Source organism: Ranitomeya imitator, chromosome 1 (assembly GCF_032444005.1).
Source record: "Ranitomeya imitator isolate aRanImi1 chromosome 1, aRanImi1.pri, whole genome shotgun sequence".
In the NCBI taxonomy this organism is placed as follows: domain Eukaryota; kingdom Metazoa; phylum Chordata; class Amphibia; order Anura; family Dendrobatidae; genus Ranitomeya; species Ranitomeya imitator.
In genome coordinates, this window is record NC_091282.1 from 338,766,669 (window position 1) to 338,790,609 (window position 23,941).

General features: G+C 45.7%; 1 protein-coding gene across 1 annotated transcript in view; it reads right to left on the reverse strand.

The window, feature by feature from the left end:
• Nucleotides 1-9,846: 9,846 nt before the first annotated feature.
• Nucleotides 9,847-23,941, reverse strand: part of ISCU (iron-sulfur cluster assembly enzyme) — a 65,973-nt gene continuing 51,878 nt past the window's right edge. The window contains exon 5 of the mRNA XM_069759691.1: nt 9,847-10,939. Within this exon, the coding sequence (XP_069615792.1) occupies nt 10,857-10,939 (83 nt within the window). The 3' untranslated portion in view covers nt 9,847-10,856. The remainder of the gene's footprint in view (nt 10,940-23,941) is intronic.

Genomic DNA, 23,941 nt, shown 5'->3' on the forward strand with positions numbered 1-23,941 from the left:
TTGACAAACGTATGCAGACTAGACCAGGTTGCAGCCTTGCAAACCTGTTCTGCTGAGGCCTGGTGCCGAATGGCCCAGGAAGCCCCCACTGCTCTAGTGGAATGAGCCTTGATTCCAGCCGGAACCATCACGCCCCTGGAGCGATAGGCCTCCAGAATGGTCGCCCGTATCCACCTGGCCAGGGTAGATTTTGAGGTCGCGCATCCCTTCCTGCGACCCTCCGGAAGGACAAACAGAGCATCTGTCTGGCGAAAAGGGGCCGTTCGGGAAATGTACCTCCTCAGTGCTCTCACCAGATCCAACGTATGGAGAGCTTTTTCTACGCGGTGCGTAGGCGCCGGACAAAAAGAGGGCAGAACAATATCCTCATTAATGTGGAATGAGGAAACAACCTTCGGCAAAAAAGACGGTGCTGGTCTGAGCACTAGCTTGTCCTGATGAAAACGTAGAAAGTGGGGACGACAGGAAAGGGCTGCCAGCTCTGATACCCGCCTTATGGAGGTTATGGCCACTAAAAAAACAACTTTCCAGGAAAGGAGAGTCAAGGAAATATCTTGAAGAGGCTCAAAAGGAGCGTCCTGTAAAGCCCTTAAGACCAAATTAAGGTCCCAAGCTTCCAAAGGAGTCTTATAAGGAGGAACCTTATGAGCGACTCCCTCGAAAAAAGTCTTAACCTGACGATTAGTAGCAATCCTGCGCTGAAAAAGAACTGATAAAGCCGAAATCTGCCTTTTAAGGGTACTTGGAGCAAGCCCAGAATCCAGGCCTGCTTGAAGGAAGGCTAGAATGTTTGGAACGGAAAAACGCAGAGGAGGCAGCCTGCGCTCTATACACCAAGAAAGGAAAACTTTCCATGTGTGATAATAAATTCTGGCTGAAACAGTCTTACGTGCACTGATCATGGTATCAGCTACCTCTTGGGAGAACCCTGCCTGAGTTAAAACCCAAGATTCAACGGCCAGGCCGTCAAAAGTAGGACCCCTGAGTTCTGGTGGTAGATCGGCCCTTGAGATAGAAGATCCGGCCGATCGGGGAGCCGCCATGGAACCCCGGCAAGAAGCTGTACCAGTTCTGCATACCAGGTCCGTCGAGGCCAATCCGGGACGACCAGGATAGCAGGTACTCTCTCTGATTTGATCTTCTTGATTACCCTCGGGAGCAGTGCCAGAGGAGGGAACAGATAAGAGAGATGGAATTGGTTCCAAGACAGTACTAGAGCATTCACAGCGATTGCCTGCGGGTCTCGGTACCGAGAGACAAATCTGGGTACCTTGGCATTCTCCTTGGACGCCATTAGATCCACGTCCGGAGTCCCCCAAAGATGGCAAATCGGCAAGAATACCTCGGGATGGAGAGACCATTCCCCGGAAGCCAGACCCTGACGGCTTAGGAAATCCGCTGCCCAGTTTTCTTCGCCCGGAATGTGGACTGCTGAGATCACTGAGTGATTTCTCTCTGCCCAGAGTAGTATTTGTTTTACCTCCTGCATGGCTGCCTTACTGCAGGTGCCCCCCTGGTGATTTATGTAGGCCACCGCTGTGGCGTTGTCCGATTGAATTCGGACAGGGCGACTTGCCAGAAGATGGTGGAAATGCAGCAAGGCTAGCCAAACTGCTCGAATCTCTAAGATATTGATGGGGAGATCTGATTCCCGGGGAGACCAGCGCCCCTGAGCTGTGTGGTGAAAGAACACAGCTCCCCAACCCAGGAGACTGGCATCTGTTGTGACCACTAGCCAATTGGTTGGGGGAAAGGGCTTCCCCCTGAGAAGAGATGAGCTGTTTAGCCACCAAGAGAGGGCCTGCCTGACCTGGAGAGACAACCGAAATCTGCGGTTGAGAGGATTTCTGTTCCACACTGCTAGGATTGCTTGTTGGAGAGGTCGAAGATGAAGCTGCGCAAACGAAACTGCCTCTATAGTTGCAACCATCTTTCCTAACACCTTCATGCTGGAGCGGATCGTATGAGAATACGGTTGTTGAAGATTCCTCACTTCCCGCCGAAGGGCTAGGACCTTGTCTTGGGGAAGGATTGATAGGGCTTGAGAGGTGTCGAAGATCATGCCTAGAAATGAGATTCTCCGAGATGGTTGAAGGGATGACTTCCTTAAATTTACTAGCCAACCTAGACGAGAAAGGGTGTCTAGAGTGATGCCGACATTTTCCCTGCAAGATTGAAAAGTCGGCCCCTTGATCAGCAAATCGTCTAGGTATGGCAAGACAACTATGCCCTGGGAGTGTAGAATGGACACCACAGTTGACATGACCTTTGTGAACACCCTGGGAGCGGAGGCCAGCCCGAACCTGCGGATTTACCGCGGATTGCCAGTGTTTTTTGTGCGGATTTCACCTGCGGATTCCTATTGAGGAACAGGTGTAAAACGCTGCGGAATCCGCACAAAGAATTGACATGCTGCGGAAAATACAACGCAGCGTTCCCGCGCGGTATTTTCCGCACCATGGGCACAGCGGATTTTGTTTTCCATGTTTACATGGTACTGTAAACCTGATGGAACACTGCTGCGAATCCGCAGCCAAATCCGCACCGTGTGCACATAGCCTAATTCTAAAGGTATGTGCACACGCTGCGGAAAACGCTGCGGATCTGCAGCAGTTTCCCATGAGTTTACAGTTCAATGTAAACCTATGGGAACCAAAAATCGCTGTACACATGCTGCGGAAAAACTGCACGGAAACGCAGCGGTTTACATTCCGCAGCATGTCGCTTCTTTCTGCGGATTCCGCAGCGGTTTTACAACTGCTCCAATAGAAAATTGAAGTTGTAAAACCGCAGTGAAATGCGCAGAAAAACCGCGGTAAATCCGCGATAAATCCACAGCGGTTTAGCACTGCGGATTTATCAAATCCTCTGCGAAAAAATCCGCAGAGGACCAGAATACGTGTGCACATCCCGAACCCTAACCCTACCCCTACCCCTAATTCTTACCCCAACCTTGGGGGGGGAAAAAAAAAATTCTTTATTTTTTTTATTGTCCCTACCTATGGGGGAGACAAAGGGGGGGGGTCATTTACTATTTTTTTTATTTTGATCACTGAGATATAACCTATCTCAGTGATCAAAACTCACTTTGGAACGAATCTGCCTACCGGCAGATTCGGCGGGCGCACTGCACATGCGCCCGCCATTTTGGAAGATGGCGGCGCCCAGGAAAGAAGACGGACGGACCCCGGGAGGCCAGGTAAGTATAAGGGGGGGGGGGGGGCGTGTCGGAGCACGGTGGGGGTGGATCGGAGCATGGGGGGGTGGATCGGAACACGGGGGGGTGGATTGGAGCACGGAGCGGGGGATCGCTGTGCGGGGGGGGTGGATCGGAGCACGGGGGGGTGATCGCTGTGCAGGGGGGGATCGCTGTGCGGGGGGGATTGATTGGAGCACAGGGGGTGTGATTGGAGCACGGGGGGAGCGAACAGGAGGACGGGGGAGCGGAGCACAGGACGGAGGGGAGCGGACCACATATCGGGGGGCTGGGGGGGCGATCGGTGGGGTGGGGTGGGGGCACATTAGTGTTTCCAGCCATGGCCGATGATATTGCAGCATCGGCCATGGCTGGATTGTAATATTTCACCAGTTTTTTAGGTGAAATATTACAAATCGCTCTGATTGGCAGTTTCACTTTCAACAGCCAATCAGAGCGATCGTAGCCACGGGGGGGGGGGGGGGACGCGATCTTTCCATGACGCATATGCTGCGTCATGGGTCGGAATGGCACCGACTTTCATGACGCAGCGTATGCGTCAAAGGTCGGGAAGGGGTTAAAGGGAACCGGTCACCCCCAAAATCACGGGTGAGGTAAGCCCACCGTCATCGGGGACTTATCCACAGCATTCTGGAATGCTGTAGATAAGCACCGGATGTATCCTAAAAGATGAGAAAAACACGTTCGATTATACTCACCCAGGGGCGTTCCCACTGTTGGTCCGGCACCTCCCATCTTCATCAGATGACGTCCTCTTCGGGTCTTCACGCTGTGGCTCCGGCGTACTTTGTCTGCCCTGTTGAGGGCAGAGCAAAGTACTGCAGTGCGCAGGCGCAGGGCCTCTGACCTTTCCCGCTGCCTACGCACTGCAGTACTTTGCTCTGCCCTCAACGGGGCAGACAAAGTACGCCTGCGCTGGGGCTGCAGCGTGAAGACCCGAAGAGGATGTAACATAGTAACATAGTTAGTAAGGCCGAAAAAAGACATTTGTCCATCCAGTTCAGCCTATATTCCATCATAAATCCCCAGATTTATGTCCTTCTACAGAACCTAATAATTGTATGATGCAATATTGTTCTGCTCCAGGAAGACATCTAGGCCTCTCTTGAACCCCTCGACTGAGTTCGCCATCACCACCTCCTCAGGCAAGCAATTCAAGATTCTCACTGCCCTAACAGTAAAGAATCCTCTTCTATGTTGGGGGAAAAACCTTCTCTCCTCCAGACGCAAAGAATGCCCCCTTGTGCCCGTCACCTTCCTTGGTATAAACAAATCCTCAGCGAGATATTTGTATTGTCCCCTTATATACTTATACATGGTTATTAGATCGCCCCTCAGTCGTCTTTTTTCTAGACTAAATAATCCTAATTTCGCTAATCTATCTGGGTATTGTAGTTCTCCCATCCCCTTTATTAATTTTTTTGCCCTCCTTTGTACTCTCTCTAGTTCCATTATGTCCTTCCTGAGCACCGGTGCCCAAAACTGGACACAGTACTCCATGTGCGGTCTAACTAGGGATTTGTACAGAGGCAGTATAATGCTCTCATCATGTGTATCCAGACCTCTTATAATGCACCCCATGATCCTGTTTGCCTTGGCAGCTGCTCCCTGGCACTGGCTGCTCCAGGTAAGTTTATCATTAACTAGGATCCCCAAGTCCTTCTCCCTGTCAGATTTACCCAGTGGTTTCCCGTTCAGTGTGTAATGGTGATATTGATTCCTTCTTCCCATGTGTATAACCTTACATTTATCATTGTTAAACCTCATCTGCCACCTTTCAGCCCAAGTTTCCAACCTATCCAGATCCATCTGTAGCAGAATACTATCTTCTCTTGTATTAACTGCTTTACATAGTTTTGTATCATCTGCAAATATCGATATTTTACTGTGTAAACCTTCTACCAGATCATTAATAAATATGTTGAAGAGAACAGGTCCCAATACCGACCCCTGCGGTACCCCACTGGTCACAGCGACCCAGTTAGAGACTATACCATTTATAACCACCCTCTGCTTTCTATCACTAAGCCAGTTACTAACCCATTTACACACATTTTCCCCCAGACCAAGCATTCTCATTTTGTGTACCAACCTCTTGTGCGGCACGGTATCAAACGCTTTGGAAAAATCGAGATATACCACGTCCAATGACTCACCATGGTCCAGCCTATAGCTTACCTCATCATAAAAACTGATTAGATTGGTTTGACAGGAGCGATTTCTCATAAACCCATGCTGATATGGAGTTAAACAGTTATTCTCATTGAGATAATCCAGAATAACATCCCTCAGAAACCCTTCAAATATTTTACCAACAATAGAGGTTAGACTTACTGGCCTATAATACTAACTTACAATAGAGGTTAGACTTACTGGCCTATAATTTCCAGGTTCACTTTTAGAGCCCTTTTTGAATATTGGCACATTTGCTATGCGCCAGTCCTGCGGAACAGACCCGGTCGCTATAGAGTCCCTAAAAATAAGAAATAATGGTTTATCTATTACATTACTTAGTTCTCTTAGTACTCGTGGGTGTATGCCATCCGGACCCGGAGATTTATCTATTTTGATCTTATTTAGCCGGTTTCGCACCTCTTCTTGGGTTAGATTGGTGACCCTTAATATAGGGTTTTCATTGTTTCTTGGGATTTCACCTAGCATTTCATTTTCCGCCGTGAATACCGTGGAGAAGAAGGTGTTTAATATATTAGCTTTTTCCTCGTCATCTACAACCATTCTTTCCTATTTTTTAAGGGGCCTACATTTTCAGGTTTTATTCTTTTACTATTGATATAGTTGAAGAACAGTTTGGGATTAGTTTTACTCTCCTTAGCAATGTGCTTCTCTGTTTCCTTTTTGGCAGCTTTAATTAGTTTTTTAGATAAAGTATTTTTCTCCCTATAGCTTTTTTAGAGCTTCAATGGTGCCATCCTGCTTTAGTAGTGCAAATGCTTTCTTTTTACTGTTAATTGCCTGTCTTACTTCTTTGTTTAGCCACATTGGGTTTTTCCTATTTCTAGTCCTTTTATTCCCACAAGGTATAAACCGCTTACAGTGCCTATTTAAGATGTTCTTAAACATTTTCCATTTAATATCTGTATTCTTATTTCTGAGGATATTGTCCCAGTCTACCAGATTAATGGCATCTCTAAGCTGGTCAAGCTTTGCCTTCCTAAAGTTCAGTGTTTTTGTGACTCCCTGACAAGTCCCCCTAGTGAAAGACTGGTGAAACTGTACAATATTGTGGTCGCTATTTCCTAGATGCCCGACCACCTGCAGATTTGTTATTCTGTCAGGTCTATTAGATAGTATTAGGTCTAAAAGTGCTGCTCCTCTGGTTGGATTCTGCACCAATTGTGAAAGATAATTTTTCTTGGTTATTAGCAGAAACCTGTTGCCTTTATGGGTTTCACAGGTTTCTGTTTCCCAGTTAATATCCGGGTAGTTAAAGTCCCCCATAACCAGGACCTCATTATGGGTTGCAGCTTCATCTATCTGCTTTAGAAGTAGACTTTCCATGATTTCTGTTATATTTGGGGGTTTGTAACAGACCCCAATGAGAATTTTGTTACCATTTTTCCCTCCATGAATTTCGACCCATGTCATCTGATGAAGATGGGAGGCGCCGGACCCGGACCAACAGCGGGACCGCCCCTGGGTGAGTATAATCTAGCATCTTTTTCTCATCTTTTAGGATACATCGGGGCTTACCAGAATGCATTCCAGAATGCTGTAGATAAGCCCCTGATGTCGGTGGGCTTACCTCACCCGCGATTTTGGGGGTGACAGGTTCCTTTTAATAACGAGTGTCCCACGACGATCTCCCCTATAGAGCAGTCACATCCGGAGATAGGGCTCCAGTGACACACTGACAGGAGACAATGGCTCCTGTAGTGTTATCACTGAGGGTTCGATGAGTTCACTCTCACTTTACGGCACCGCTGCGTGAGAATTTTCCCACACAGCGGTGCCGCAAGTAACAGTATGAACTCTGCTGAACTCGGCAGAGTGATACAGTGCGGAGGATTACCTCCTGTCATTGTATCACCGGAGCCCCTGGACAGCGGTCACATCTGCCGATGTGACAGCTCTCCACGGGAGATCGTAGTGGGACACTCGTTAAATAGATTACATCGGAACAGGGAGTATACTGTTGGTTTATTTTTATTACAGGTGATCGAGGGCTTCGGGGACTAGGTCTATGGTGAGTATATACTGCATGTTGTATGTACTGTAGGTGTATGGTTTTTTTTTTTTTTTTTTTAAACAGTAGCAAGATGATGGGACTGTTCCATCATCCGGCTAGCTGTCACTGTAGCAGGCCTAGTCCCATCTGGCTGTTAGTCCCATCGGATGATGCCTGCCTACACACACACAGCCCCGCACACACAGATACAAACACCCGCATACAGACATGCACATCTCCGCACACACAGTCTCCACCCACACACTCTACCTCCTCCCTATCTGCAGCAAAACCGCAGATCTTTTGAAACCTGCGGTTTTGTTGCAGATTTGCCTGACACAATGCTAGTCAATAGGTGCAGAAACGCTGCAGATCCGCAAAAAGAATTGACATGCTGTGGAAAATAAAACGCAAATCCGCACGTTTTTTTCCGCAGCATGTGCACACCAATTATCATTTTCCCATTGAGTAGCATTGCTTGTGCACTAGAATGTGGATTTGATGCAATTCCGCAAGTCCAAAAACGCTGCGGAAATGCATCCAAGTACGAAACTTGTGCACATAGCCTAAACGTATGAAAAAAATCGGTCAGTCTCTCTGCTGAGTGTCGCAAGAGTGTTCTCTGTATGGTAATCCATGTGTAATGCGTTTGCAATGTGATGATGCGATTTTCTCTCAGCCATTTATCTGTACGACATGCGTATGACCAAACATTCCTCACTGATTTTCCCCATTAAATCAATGGTCGCAAATGAATCAAAACCTTATTAAGGAGCCCATATATTCGCTCCACAAGAAGTTCCCGCCTCCAGTCTTTCAAATAGAGGCCCTGCTGGTGTCTTGTTTTTGCTGGTTTGTGACAAACAGGTGCACGAGTCTAACCTTAAAAACAACTGAGCGGGTTCTTCTACATTGGGTCTTCTCAACGTTTTGGGGAGACTTACCCATAATTGTTGATCCGAGGAGGCGGAGACAAATGTGGGTACATCCGCTTTTGAGGCAACGGCTGACTAAAGGACATTTCCACCGACTGTATGGTTCTCTACGCAGCCATCCAGACAAGTTTTATGAGTACTGTCTCTACATTTGACCTTCTTTTGGAGGCTGTGCAACCTGGCCTCACCTTCAAGGACACAAAGATGCACAAATGTATTTTGGCAGTGTCACAAGACACTGTTGCTTTGACAGTGAAACGCGTTTTGGAATGGTGTGAGGGGAACGGTGGTGTGCCTCCTTAGGAATCCCTAAATTCCCTTCCTCTTCCACCTCTGAGCACCTTTGACTGAGGTTCAGACGAAGGTCCTTACCAGGATAGAAAACACATAATTATGGATGCATAATAAAAGGAACTTTTTTCTCAGATCAAAACATTTTCTGAGTGCCAAGGTTGTATTGAATCTTCAAATATGACAAGATTATATGCTGTGTGATCATGTACCACAAAATGCCAACTTCTCATCATGCGATCTGAAGGCTCCAGTAGGCTAAGGAACAAGCAATCTGCAGCGAAAGGCTCAGTACTGACAGGACACTTCTCCCTAGTAGTAGCACATTAGACATCTGCACAGCCTGTCCATGAACAGACCAGGAACATTAGTATTGGGGTAAGAGAACTGCTCCACAGCACAGGCTGTGACATTGTAGGGAGGGGAACCTCCTGACCATAGCCAACATGACAATGGAGATGGGCAGAGAGATTTTAGCCTTATCTTCAATTTCGTCTTGCGCTCCTGATATGGAGATGTTTGTAAAACACAAAATGAATAGAATGTTTACACAATTATTTACTTGTGCTACTATAAAGCAGCATTCAACTTACAAATACTATGATATTGAAAACTTGATCAGTATTGAATTGTGGTCACCAATACGGTGATTTATTTATCTATCTAATGGTACACCCATCCCATAGCATAGTTGGGTTTAATATACAGGGTACTCCATTTGTGATTAATTTGATATTGAAAACTTGAAGACTATGGGTGAAGATTAGTGATGAGCGAAAAGCATTGTTGATCGGGTCTCCCAGAGCACACTCGGGTGATTTCCGAGTATTTGTCCTCAGAGATTTAGTTTTAGTCTAATCAGCTGCATGATTTATGGCTGCTGGACAGCCTGAATACATGTGGGAATTCCCTAACAAACAGGTATTCCTCATACGTATTCAGCCTGTCTAGCAGCCGTAAATCATGCAGCTGCAGAGGCAAAAACTAAATCTCTGAGCAGTAACAAATACTCAGGGATCACGCAAGCGTGCTCTGGGAAAACCGGAGCAACGAGTATACTGGCTCATCACTAGTGAAGATATGTAGATCATTTTGTCCCTCCAATATGTAAAATATGTGCTAAAACCACTAAAGAATTGTTATGAACCCATGTAGTAAATATGTGTTAGGCTGTGTTCACATCTTCATAGCAGCTGAAAGAATTTCAAAACTAAAAATTGATTTTACATTTTTAATATGAAATATATACAGTAAGGAAAAGCAGGCGATCAAGTTTCCTTGCTTATACTATACACTACATATAAAACTACAAAGCTTGGATTTAGCCCCTTTTCGTCTGCAAGAAAAAAAATTATATATATTTCAGTTTTCACTTTGGATCAACAGCATCTTTAGAGTCCACATCTGTCTCTGAAAATAATAATGAAGAAAAAGAAAAACAAACCTCACACAATCTCAGACCACAACACTTGTGACATCTAAAGTAAGAAAGGAAGATGTATTTCAGATGAAAGCAAATCTTGTGTAGAAAATCACATGGCAATGTTAATGTGCTTTCAATTATCTCCAATTATCCACAAAAAAAGTTATCCAAATCAGCTTTACATTGTGCCTTCCTTTAAGGTCTGCACTAAGCTATCATTTGTGAGCCTAGTCCATCGCAGGCTCTTTTTGGTATATATAGGTCTACAACAAACTCTAGAGTTTCATCCCTTTCCGTAGTCTTCGCTCCCATGTTATTCTAATGTACACGTTACGTACATAGAACTTAGCTTCTTACACAGAGATATTACGGTCTCATGTACTCCACATACATAGAGGAGTGTGTGCAGCACATGAGAACATAAAATATTAATACTGGTTTAATGTGACCATTTGTAACATTAAAAAAACTACATACCAAAAATTAAGGGAGGATATGGAGGACCTGTCTTAAGATGCATATTCACAAGTAGTTGCAGCGTTTTACACACACATTGTATACTACTGTTTTTGAACAGAATCAGTACACTCAGGTCACAATCAAGACCAATACTCAAGACTTATTCTAAGAGTACGCTTTGCAAACGGACAGAAATCAAAGATACAGAGAGAACATTCACACAGTTGGACAAGCTGCTGTATTATTGTGCGCATTATCAAGTCTGCTGTTCTAATGGTAAAAGGCATGCCCTATATCCTATGAGAACGGCATTACAAAGTGTCAAGATGGGTGACCGGATAGACACTAGCCGCTGGCTGCTGCCTCCTCCTTGTCTTGCTTCAGTCTGTAGTCCGCCAAGGCAGCTCTGATTGCATCTTCCGCTAGCACTGCAGGAAAAAAAAAAAAAAAAGTGATACATCTAAACACAGAGGACCACTGGTCCAACACTTGTGTTTTTTTTTACCAAATGTGTGAATATTGCTAGTAATTTTTGTAACAATGTCATTAAACATTTTTTATTATTTTACAGTTAGAGGCTCTGTTTCCTGCACTTTTCTGGCTACTGAAGAAGTTAACTGAGAATCCATCAGCCAGCTTGTTCTGCGATATTCATCTGTCCCCGTTCCACTGCCACGCGCTGCTGTGACTTCCGGGTCTCTGCAGTGACTGTTCAGGCAGAGGGCACGCACTAACCAAGTCATCGCACCCTCTGAGCTAAACGTCACAGCCAGAGGACACGGAAGACACAGCCCGGCGGTGGAACAGGGACAGGTGAATATTACATGGCTCACACTCCCCCGTCATACTCACCCACTCCTGGCGCTGTCTCTCTGTATGTTCCTGCTTCTTCTATGGTCTTAGGCGCACGCCGGCAGGTTGTTCCTGTGTTCAGCGGTCACGTGGTATCCCTCATTAAAGTAATGAATATGCGCTCCACACCAATGGGAGTGGAGTCGCGTCCATATTCAATACTTTAATGAGCGGTACCACGTGACCGCTGAACACAGAAGAGCTGCAAGAACCGGAGACCATTGCCGGGAGCAGGTGAGAATGATGTGACAGCCGCCACTCCTGCAGCTTCCCCGCCGACCCCTTGGGACAATGACTTGAGTATAAGCCGAGAGGGGCACTTTTAGCCTAAAAAATAAATAGAATGAAAATCTCAGCTTATACTCGAGTATATAAGGTAATTACAAACTATCAAACCAAGCTCACTGATGTCTATATGGGCATGCAGGTAAATAGGAATCTGAATACAAAGATACCTTGATAACGCCCTCCTTCATGTATAATAAGCCTTGGAGGCAGAATCTTATGCAGATCAGTGTCCGGACCATAGACAGCTCATTTACATACATTAAAAACATGAATTTCTATGTAATAACACATTGGATGGTAGCTATCAAGGTATCATTTTATTCAGATTCCCATAACCTACATGCCCACAAGGCTTAGGAGGATTGATCCTAGTGACAAGATTCCATCTAAAGATTAAAACACAGAAACCAACTGTTGCTATGAAGCATAGGGAAAATTCTGCATACCATGCAATACGGCGTCCCCAGATGCAGCATAATCTGATCCGAAAGTGGACTTTTTCCCCTTAATCCCTTCAGAACCTTTGATGTAGGCTTGCATCTTTCCTGGCAGATGATGGTTGATTTAATCAGCCACCATATGTCTTTAACAGGTGCAGGTGGATCGAAACTTCGCTCACAGCTTTTAACCTGTAAATGCTTCTGTCAATCTCTGTCGAGCGCTGGCAGAGAATGCATCATTCTATGACGTGATCATGTGGCACCAATGGGTTGACATGACAGCCGGAGGTCTGCTGAAGACCTCTGTGCTTGTCATGACGATTCTCCTGTGAAGGCCAGCCTGTAGCTGGCGTGCATAGGAGATCATGATTTTAATTATACGTAGCAGTGCTAATGCACTGCTATGTATAGTGCAAGCAATCACGGTAGCTTCGAATTCTAAGGGTACTATTAAATACAGTAAAAACAAAACTGAAAGAGGAACTGGAGTACAAGTTGGTATACATGCTACGTGTAGGAGAAAGTTCACACTGGCCATTAAACAGACAAAACCCAAGATAGACACCTTGATGCTGAAGAGATGGCTTTCACACTTTTTTTTTTATAAACTGTGTTTACTAAGTACCCTTTTATTTATATGCACTATTGCTTTTTACTTCATTTTTTTTTAGCTCAGATTTGTTTAAACAGTCCAAAGTTAAAAAGGTTTTAAAATATGATGGGGGAGGTGAGGGGTGAGGTGAGGGGTGAGAACTAAAGAAAATAAAAATCCGACTGCTACTTAAGGTTTTTTTTGGCCGCCGCAACATTGCAATAGAACTCAATAAGAGGAGATCAAAAAGTCATATCTACCCAAAATGGTATTAGAAAAAATGTCAGCGCAGTGAGCAAAAAAATGAGACCTCACACAGCCCCGTATTCTGGAAAAACAAACCGTTACGGGCCTCGGAAAATTAGCGACATAAGCATTTTTTTTTTTAAACACAAATTTCTGATTTTTTCTCTTCACTATTCAAAAAATAATAATAATAATAATAATAATTATTATTATTAATAAAAACCTACATATATGTGGTGTCTGCATATTTGTACTTGCCTGGAGAATCATATCGTCATGTCTGTTTTACCATACAGTCAACATAGTAAATAAAAAACCCCAAAAAACAACTTTTAAAGTACAATTTGTCCCGCAAAACACAAGCCTTCATACGGCTGTGTAACATAGCAAGGCGGAAAAAACAGGATTTTTGGTTGCTTACCGTAAAATCTGTTTCTTGGAGCCTCCATTGGGCGACACAGGAACCATGGGTGTATGCTGCTGCCACTAGGAGGCTGACACTATGCAAATAAAAAAGTTAGCTCCTCCTCTGCAGTGTACACCCCACCAATTGGCATTATACTCTTCAGTTAGTGAGAAAGCAGTAGGAGATAATGAACAAGGTTGAAAATCATAAACCACAAACTTGAGAACTGTAAACGTGACAACAGTTATAGAACATAAAACAACAGAAACATTGGGAGGGAGCTGTGTCCCCCAATGGAGGCTCCAAGAAACAGATTTTACGGTAAGCAACCAAAAATCCTGTTTTTCTTTATCGCCTCTCATTGGGGGACACATGAACCAAGGGACGTCCCAAAGCAGTCCCTAGGGCGGAAAAAACAAACTTCCATCAGGTCAGAGGACTCACCACTGCTGCCTGCAAGATCCTTCTGCCTAGGCTGGCGTCCGCCGAAGCGTAGGTATGGACCTTGTTAAATTTGGCGCACGTGTGGATGGAAGACCAAGTTGCCGCTTTGCAAAGCTGTAGGGCGGAAGCCCTGTGGTGCACCGCCCAGGAGGCGCCGACTGCCCGGGTAGAGTGAGCCTTAATCCCAGGAGGGGGCACTCTGTTCTTGACCCGGTAAGCCTCCAAAATTGCCATTCTGATCCAGCGAGCAATAGTCGCCTTAGAAGCCGGTTGGCCTCTGCGCGTGCCATCATGAATGACGAAAAAAGAATCCGTCTTCCGGAAAGTGGACGTTCTATCCAGGTAGATCCTCACTGCCCTGACGAGGTCCAGCTTGTTCAAAGATCGCTCCAGAGGATGAGTCAGAGCTGGACAAAAGGAAGGTAGAACGATGTCCTCGTTGAGGTGGAAACCACCTTAGGAAGAAAAGAAGGTGGAGGCCGGAAGACCACCTTGTCCTGGTGAACGACCAAGAACGGAGGTCGGCAAGACAGGGCCGCCAACTCGGAAACGCGGCGAATAGAAGTGATGGCCACAAGAAAGGCCACTTTCCAAGATAGAACTGATAGGGGAATCTCCCTGAGAGGCTCAAAGGGGGAAACCCTCAGAACGTCCAGTACCAGGTTTAAATCCCATGCATCCACAGGGGACCTGTACAGCGGGACAGCGTGGGCTACACCTTGAAGGAAGGTCTTAACCTGTGGCCGAGAAGCTAAAGTCTTCTGAAAGAGGATGGAAAGCGCAGAGACCTGGCCCTTCAGGGAGCTAAGAGCCAGGCCCGAATCCAGTCCTGCCTGAAGGAAGGCCAAAATGGAAGGCAGGGAAAAGGACATAGATGAAATGCGGTTGGACTCGCACTAACGGAAGTAAGCCTTCCAGGTACGGTAGTAGATCCTGGAAGATGAAGGCTTCCTAGCCTGAATCATGATGTGAATCACCCGGTCCGAAAGGCCAGACGCTCTTAGAACTGCGGTCTCAACGGCCACGCCGTTAAACTGAGCGACCGAGAATTCGGGTGGCAGATGGGACCCTGAGACAGCAGATTGGGCCTGTCTGGAAGGCGCCAGGGAGCGTCCGCGAGAAGGTTGACGAGCTCCGCGAACCAAGCTCTCCTGGGCCAATCCGGGGCGATCAGAATGACCGGCACCCCTTCCGCTTTGATCTTCAACAGTTTGGGAAGTAATGGAAGGGGTGGGAACAGGTAGGGCAGCACGAACTGTGACCAAGGAATGGCCAGAGCGTCGACGCCCACTGCGAGAGGATCGCAAGACCTGGAGACGAACTGCGGAACCTTCCTGTTCATTCGAGACGCCGTGAGATCCACGTCCGGAGTCCACCATCGAAGACAAATCTGATGGAAGACTTAAGGATTGCAAGGACCATTCCCCTGCCGCGAGGCCCTCGTGGCTGAGGAAGTCGGCGGCCCAGTTGTCCACGCCGGGGATATGCACCGCAGATATCACCGGAACCGTTGCCTCTGCCCAAAGGAGGATCTTGGATACCTCGGCAAGGGCCAAGGAGCTCCGGGTCCCCCCCCCCCCCCGATGGTTGACACATGCCACAGCCGTGGCGTTGTCTGTCTGGATCCGGACTGGCAGGCCCCTGAGAATCCTTTTCCAGTGGCGGAGGGACAGAAAGATGGCCCGAATCTCGAGGACATTGATTGGCAGAGATGACTCCTGCGTCGACCAACGGCACTGAACCGTCAGGTGTCGAAAAACCGCACCTCAGCCGAGCAGGCTGTCGTCCGTCGTCACCACTTGCCAGTGAACTGGAAGGAAGGACCTGCCCTGGGAGATGAGAGGTGACGTCAGCCACCAGTTGAGAGACCGTTTGACCCGAGAAGAGAGTCGGATCGGCCGATCCAGGGAGAAGACAGACCTGTCCCACTGAGACAGAATGGCTTGCTGAAGGGGTCGCGAATGAAATTGGGCGAAGGGAATCGCTTCCAATGTTGCTACCATCCTCCCCAGAACCTTCATGGCCGATCGGAGGGAGGGAGGCCGAGGACCCTGGAGCAAGCGTATGTCCCAACATAGAGTGGATCTCTTGTCTTTGGGAAGGAAGACTCTGGTCTGACGAGTGTCGAAGAGCATGCCCAGAAAGATGATGCGCTGAGAAGGAATAAGGCAGGACTTCTTCCGGTTGACCAGCCACCCGAAACGGGCTAAGGTGTCGAGAACGTTGGACAGGCTTTCGTGAGCCTGAGAAAAGGACGGAGTCTTGATGAGGATGTCGTCGAGGTATGGAAATAGGACCAGGCCTCTGACTCAAGATGGCCATCAGCGCCGCCATGATCTTCGTGAACACCCTTTGAGCGGTTGTGAGACCGAACGGCAGGGCGACGAACTGAAAATATTCCAGGAGCACTGCAAAGCGCAGGAATTAGTGATGTCCGGGAAATATCGGGACATGGAGGTAGGCGTCCTGGATGTCTATTGAGCACAGAAATTCCTGGGCCTCCATGGAAGCAATTACTGAACAAAGGGATTCCATCCTGAAGTGTCTCAGACGAACACTCCTGTTCAGCAATTTGAGGTCCAGTATGGGGCGAACCTTGCCGTCTTTTTTCGGTACCACAAAAAGGTTCGAGTAGAAACCCGTGAACCGTTCTTTTTCTGAGACGGGAATGATTACCCCGGCTTTGAGAAGAGAAGCGATGGCTGCGAAGAAACTCGGAACTAGAGCGGGATCTCTTGGAGGACGGGATTCGAAGAAACGATCCCGGGGTCGTGAAACGAACTCTATCTTGTATCCCGAGGACACAACTTCCCTGACTCATGCGTCCTCTACTGCGAAAATCCAGACGTCCCTGAAAAAGAGAAGACGGCCGCCCAACCTGGGAGTTGGGCTGGAGTCTAGCCGAGAGTCATGCAGAGGTAGATCTTCCAGTCCTGGGCCTGGAGGATCAACCCTGGGAGTAGCGGGGACGCCAGGACGGAGTGGGCCTAAAGGACACCGCCTTCTTCTCTTGACGTGCCTGTGGCCTCTGCTGCTGCTGGGAAAAGGAGTTTGACGCCATGAAGCGTCGAAAAGGCCGAAAGGATCGAAACTGCCATCTAGGAGGAGGGCGACGAGGCTTAGCCTGGGGGAGAAGAGAACTTGTACCCCCGGTGGCGTCCTTAATGATTTGGTCCAGCTGGGAACCAAAGAGACGAGAGCCCTGGAAGGGCAGACAGGTAAGGGACTTTTTGGAAGATAAGTCCGCCTGCCAGGCCTTGAGCCAAACGGTCCAGCGGATGGCAACAGCATTGCTGGAAGCCTGAGCCGCACAAGACGCGGCATCCAGGGAGGCGGAGACCAGGTATTCACCAGCGTGGGAAATCTGGTTGGCAAGCTCCGTTCGTTGCACGGGAGGCGCCCCGTCCAGGATACCTCGACGGAGATCTTTGGCCCATTTGGATGACACTAAGCTAAACTGAAGAGTATAATGCCAGTCGGTGGGGTGTACACTGCAGAGGAGGAGCTAACTTTTTTATTTGCATAGTGTCAGCCTCCTAGTGGCAGCAGCATACACCCATGGTTCCTGTGTCCCCCAATGAGAGGCGATAAAGAAAAGACATTTGTCCATCCAGTTCAGCCTATATCCCATCAGAATAAATCCCCAGATCTGCGTCCTTCTAAAGAACCTAATAACTGTAAGATACAATATTGTTACGCTCCAGGAAGACATCCAGGACTTTCTTGAACCCCTCGACTGAGTTCGCCATCACCACCTCCTCAGGCAAGGAATTCCACATTCTCACTGCCCTAACAGTAAAGAATCCTCTTCTATGTTGGTGGAAAAACAGTCTCTCCTCCAGACGCAGAGAATGTCCCCTTGTGACCGTCACATTCCTTGGTGTAAACAGATCCTCGCAGAGATATTTGTATTGTCCCCTTATATACTTACCAGATGGTGGCTCGATTCTAACGCATAGGGTATTCTAGAATATGTATGCATGTATGTATACTGTGTGCAGAATTATAAGGCAAGTTGTATTTTGATCACATGATATTTTTTATACATGTTGTCCTACTCCAAGCTGTTCAGGCTTGATAACCAACTACCAATTAACCAAATCAGGTGATGTGCATCTCTGTAATGAGGAGGGGTGTTGTCTAATGACATCAAAACCCTATATACGGTGTGCTTAATTTTTAGGCAACTTCCATTCCTTTGGCAAAATGGGTCAGAAGAGAGATTTGACGGGCTCTGAAACGTCCAAAATTGTGAGATGTCTTGCAGAGGGATGCAGCAGTCTTGAAATTGCAAAACTTTTGAAGCGTGATCACCAAACAATCAAGCGTTTCATGGCAAATAGTCAACAGGGTCGCAAGAAGCGTGTTGGGCAAAAAAGGCGCAAAATAACTGCCCATGAATTGAGGAATATCAAGCGTGAAGCTGCCAAGATGCCATTTGCCACCAGTTTTGCCATATTTCAGAGATACAACGTTACTGGAGTAACAAAAAGCACAAGGTGTGCGATACTCAGGGACATGGCCAAGGAAAGGAAGGCTGAAAAACGACCACCTTTGAACAAGAAACATAAGATAAAACGTCAAGACTAGGCCAAGAAATATCTTAAGACTGACTTTTCAAAGGTTTTATGGACTGATGAAATGAGAGTGACTCTTGATGGGCCAGAGGCTGGATCAGTAAAGGGCAGAGAGCTCCACTCCGACTCAGACGCCAGCAAGGTGGAGGTGGGGTACTGGTATGGGCTGGTATCATCAAAGATGAACTTGTGGGACCTTTTGGGGTTGAGGATGGAGTGAAGATCAACTCCCAGACCTACTGCCAGTTTCTGGAAGACAACTTCTTCAAGCAGTGGTACAGGAAGAAGTCGGTATCGTTCAAGAAAAACATGATTTTCATGCAGGACAATGCTCCATCACATGCCTCCAACTACTCCACAGTGTGGCTGGCCAGTAAAGGTCTAAAAAGAAAAAATAATGACATGGCACCCTTGTTCACCTGATCTGAACCCCATAGAGAACCTGTAGCCCCTCATAAAATGTGAGATCTACAGGGAGGGAAAACAGTAGACCTCTCGGAACAGTGTCTGGGAGGCTGTGTTGGCTGCTGCACGCAATGTTTATCGTAAACAGATCAAGCAACTGTGAGAATCTATGGATGGAAGGCTGTTGAGTGTCATCATAAAGAAAGGTGGCTATATTGGTCACTAATTTTTGGGGGTTTTGTTTTTGCATGTCAGAAATGTTTATTTCTAAATGTTGTGCAATTATATTTGTTTACCTGGTGAAAATAAACAAGTGAGATGGGAATATATTTGGTTTTTATTAAGTTGCCTAATAATTCTGCATAGTAATAGTTACCTGCACAAACAGATATCCTCCTAAGATAACCAAATCTAAAAAAAAAAACCTACTCCAACTTCCAAAAATATTAAGCTTTGATATTTATGAGTCTTGTGGGTTGATTGAGAACATAGTTGTTGATCGAGAACATAGTTGTTGATCAATAATAAAAATAATCCTCTAAAATACAACTTGCCTAATTCTGCACACAGTGTATATAGCAGCCGCAGTGCACAACACGGCCCACGCAGTGCACAACACGGCCCACGCAGTGCACAACACGGCCCACGCAGTGCACAACACGGCCCACGCAGTGCACAACACGGCCCACGCAGTGCACAACACGGCCCACGCAGTGCACAACACGGCCCACGCAGTGCACAACACGGCCCACGCAGTGCACAACACGGCCCACGCAGTGCACAACACGGCCCACGCAGTGCATAACACGGCCCACGCAGTGCACAACACGGCCCACTCAGTATATACTACGTGGGCTGTGTTATATAGCAGCCACGCAGTACGTAACATAGCCCACGTAGTATATAGCAGTGTGGGCACCATATCCCTGTTAAAAAAAATAAATAAATTAAAATAAAAAATAGTTATATACTCACCCTCCAGCGAAGCGGTCCTGATGCGCGCGGCTGCCGCCAGCTTCCGTTCCCAGAGATGCATTGTGAAATTACCAAGATGACTTAGTGGTCTCGCGAGACCGCTAAGTCTTCTGGGTAATTTTGCGATGCATCTCTGGGAACGGAAGCTGGTGGCAGCCACGCGGGCATCGACGGACGACGGAAGGTGAGAATAGCAGGTTTTTTATTTTTTTTATTATTTTTAACATTAGATTTTTTTACTATTGATGCTGCATCAATCAGCGACGCGGGAGTTCCGTGACAGACAGACGGAAGTACCCCTTAAACAAATTATATATATATATATATATATATATATATATATATATATATATATATATATATATATATATATATATATATATATATATTTTATTAAATAATCCTAATTATGCTACTCTTTCTGGGTATTGTAGTTCCCCCATCCCCTTTATTAATTTTGTTGCCCTTCTTTGTACTCGCTCTAGTTCCATTATATGACTGGCGTCGGATGGCTCTTCGTGAGCAGGAGGTTCTGTTACACTTGATTCAATTATAATTTTGAGCGTTCGTGGGTCCTCGAAGCTGGTAAAAATTATGGGGGATGCTTGCATTGCAGGGATCCCCTTCATTGGATGGTTATGTGTTGGTCTGATGAGACTTGGGTGATACCCGGCGAGGCAAGTCAGGGTCACACTATTATGAGATGCAGGGGGGGGGTACCCGACGATGGAAGTCGGGCGCATGGTAACTATGTTTGGGTACCCGACGATAGAAGTCGGGTGCACAGTAACTGTTTGGGTACCAGACGATGGAAGTCGGGCGCACGGTATCTATGTTTGGGTACTTGACAATGGAAGTCGGGTACAGGTTAACAGTGTGGAGGCAACCTCTTCCCTCAATTCAGGGTGCTTCCGAGCCTGGAAAAAATGAGGCTGGAAGGCTGAGAGGGAAGGGGCAATGGCAACTAAACAATCACCAGACCAGGACCGTGGTAGCTTCGAGGGCCCCACCAAGTGTCTTTAATTATTAATAAAAATTGGCTGCTGTGGCCATCCTTATCCAGAAGGCTAATGGTTGTGGCTTGTCCTTTTTTCTGGGTCAGGGGGAGGGAATGCCGGGAGGAAGGGTAGGTGTGTTGGGTTGAAAAGTCATGGGAAATCAACCTTTCCAGAGACATGTGTATCCAGACCTCTTAATGCACCCCATGATCCTTTTTGCCTTGGCAGCCGTTGCCCGCTCCAGGTAAGTTTATCATTAACTAGGATCCCCAAAGTCCTTCCCCATGTCAGATTTACCCAGTGTGGACAGAAAAATAAAATAAGTTATGGCTCTTACAAGAAGGGGAGAAAAACAAAAACACAGAAAATCATCTGGGGGTGAAGGACTCTAGGAAAAAAAAAAATAATTATATTATTATATATATATATATATATATATATATATATATATATATATATATATATGTGTGTGTATGTATGTATGTATGTATGTATGTATGTATGTATGTATGTATGTATATATATATATATATATATATATATATATACACATACATATACATACATATATATACACACACACACACACTAGATTGTGGCCCGATTCTAACGCATCGGGTATTCTAGAATATGCATGTCCCCGTAGTATATGGACAATGATGATTCCAGAATTCGCAGCAGACTGTGCCCGTCGCTGATTGGTCGAGGCAACCTTTATGACATCGTCGCCATGGCAACCATTATGACATCTACGTCGATACTGTGCCCGTCGCTGAATCAGAAACGTGAGATGTCTACGTCCTTTATGACATCATCGTCGCTGTGCCCGTTGCTGGCGGCCTCGACCAATCAGAGAGCCGGGATTTCCAGGACAGACAGACAGACAGACAGACAGAAAGACAAACGGAAAAACCCTTAGACAATTATATATATATATATATATATATATATATATATATATATATATATATATATATATATATATATATATATATATATATATATATATATATATATATTTTTTTTTTTTTTTTTTTTTAAGTCAAAAGAGACTAGCAAAAAACCCTGAAATACATGTGACTTTGTGCCATATTTTCCATATAAAACTGTGTGAAGCTACCACCCTACCCGTTTACTAAGCCTTATTAGACTCAAAATTACATAAGGTTGGTCCTTCTCACTAGCGATTTAGCAATTGATGCTTCATACTTATTATATACTTAAGAGATTCTTCACACTTTATTTTTTTCCTACAGCGTGTTTCTTCTGCGAGTCTCTGCCGTGAAAAAAAAACAAGTTTCATTGTACCAACGAAATCAAAGATTTCTGAAATCACAAGAACATGCTGCTCATTTTTTTTCCTATGCAGTTTAGCAACACTTTCCACCCATTCAAATGAAAAAAAACACTTGTCAAAAATGCACATTTCTAAGCAGCGTTTTTTTCCTGCCAAGAGACACGTTTTTAATGGAGAAATGTCTGCAGCAAGTCCTTAATGTGTGCACATGCCCTTAAGGTAGTAGAAATCCGTTCCCCATGTACTGACCTCCAGGCACATCACAGCCTTATGCTTTATACACAATCTAATGAGAAGAGGCAGAGATAGAGGACGGGGAGAGTAGACACTGGCCAAACTGCAGTCACATCTCACAGCTCTGCATCACAATGTGGTCCATCTCGGATCTCTTTATCCCTACTTCACCCATTTTTCCTGCTTCCAACACAATACATTTAAATAGACGACTGTTCACTTGGGACCCAATATATCCCACCCTTTGAGAATGGCAAGTGCCATTGCCATAAGATAATAAAGGTTACCCTTAGACAATGGTGTTAATGTTATGCCTGATGAGCATGGATGTGACATTAACATCTCTCTCACCATCTGTTTTTTTCCTGCTTCCAATATACGGTACTTGTCAGCTCACTTATTGTTCATGGGAGAGGAAGTTAGTGTATGATACAAAGAAGCTACAGCTTAGTTAGGGTACCAGAAGGACATTTCTGCCAGATGAGGAAAGGTAGAGTGAAATAGCGGCTCTCACTTATAGAAAATGCTTGTTGGTTACAAGCCCTCAAAAGGTGAATGGGAAAGTTGGCAAAATGAGTCTGGTCAGTGCTTATAAGCAATGGGTAAAGACTAGAGCTGTTAAGAAGGATAGTACCACCTGCAGGTCATTCTTAGGAATGACATCCTATAGAGGTACATAAATTTATTTTTATCATTTCGGTTAAAACGAGACAGACTCTCTGTTTTGGGGCGGCCTGTGGACATGTCTTTCCTTGGTTTCTCTGGCTTAGAGCAGGAAGATAAGATTCTGCCTACAGTCCGGCCACGGAGCACGGGCATCTCATTAACTGCAACCTTTTAACATTGCTTACACAAGACGGATTTCTTCACCCCAGATATCATTTTAATCAGTGTAACACTGCCAACCTAACAGTGTCTGTAGTTTACTTGGCAAAATCCTGCTGACAGGTTCGCTTTAAGGAGGATAATTGTCCTACTCTACATTAAAGGTGGGAGTTATATTTTGGATAAATGGAGCCCTAATTTCTTTACTGGACATGGTAACAGCTGTTTAGGAGGAACACAGCTCCATCATCCTTCGCCAAGAGAAAGCATCTCTTGAGGATTAGAATGCATGGACATTATACAAAATGGTTGCTTCTTATGCCCCTTCTACAAAACAGAACAGATACCTCTGACAGAGGGTCTTATAACGGACATTCTGGGTCCACTGGAGTAAATCTACTAAATCTCTGGCATGTATTAATACATTTTCCCTCATTTTCAGACACAAAGTAAACTAAGGCTATGTTCACATGCAGAATTTTATAGTACCAGCAAAGCTATGAAATTTCAGAAATCTCATGCACATGCATGTTTTGTAAACTGTTTGCTTTCTATGGATGGTATAAAAATGCTGCAATGAGAAAAACTGCATTTTTTGCAACAGTTTGGTCAATAAAACTATCTTTATTATCCTATTAAGAACATACAACATATATTTACATCGTATATCTTCCCTGCCTTTGATGCGGGTTCACATGATTAGCCCACATCTTTCTCAGCACGATATCTGATTAAATCAGCTGTCAAGTGCCTTTAAACAGCCATGGGTGGATCTGAGCTCCACCAGTGGCTGTTAGTCAGTTAAATCCCGCTGTCAATCTCTGACAGCAGGATTTAATAAATGTCATCCT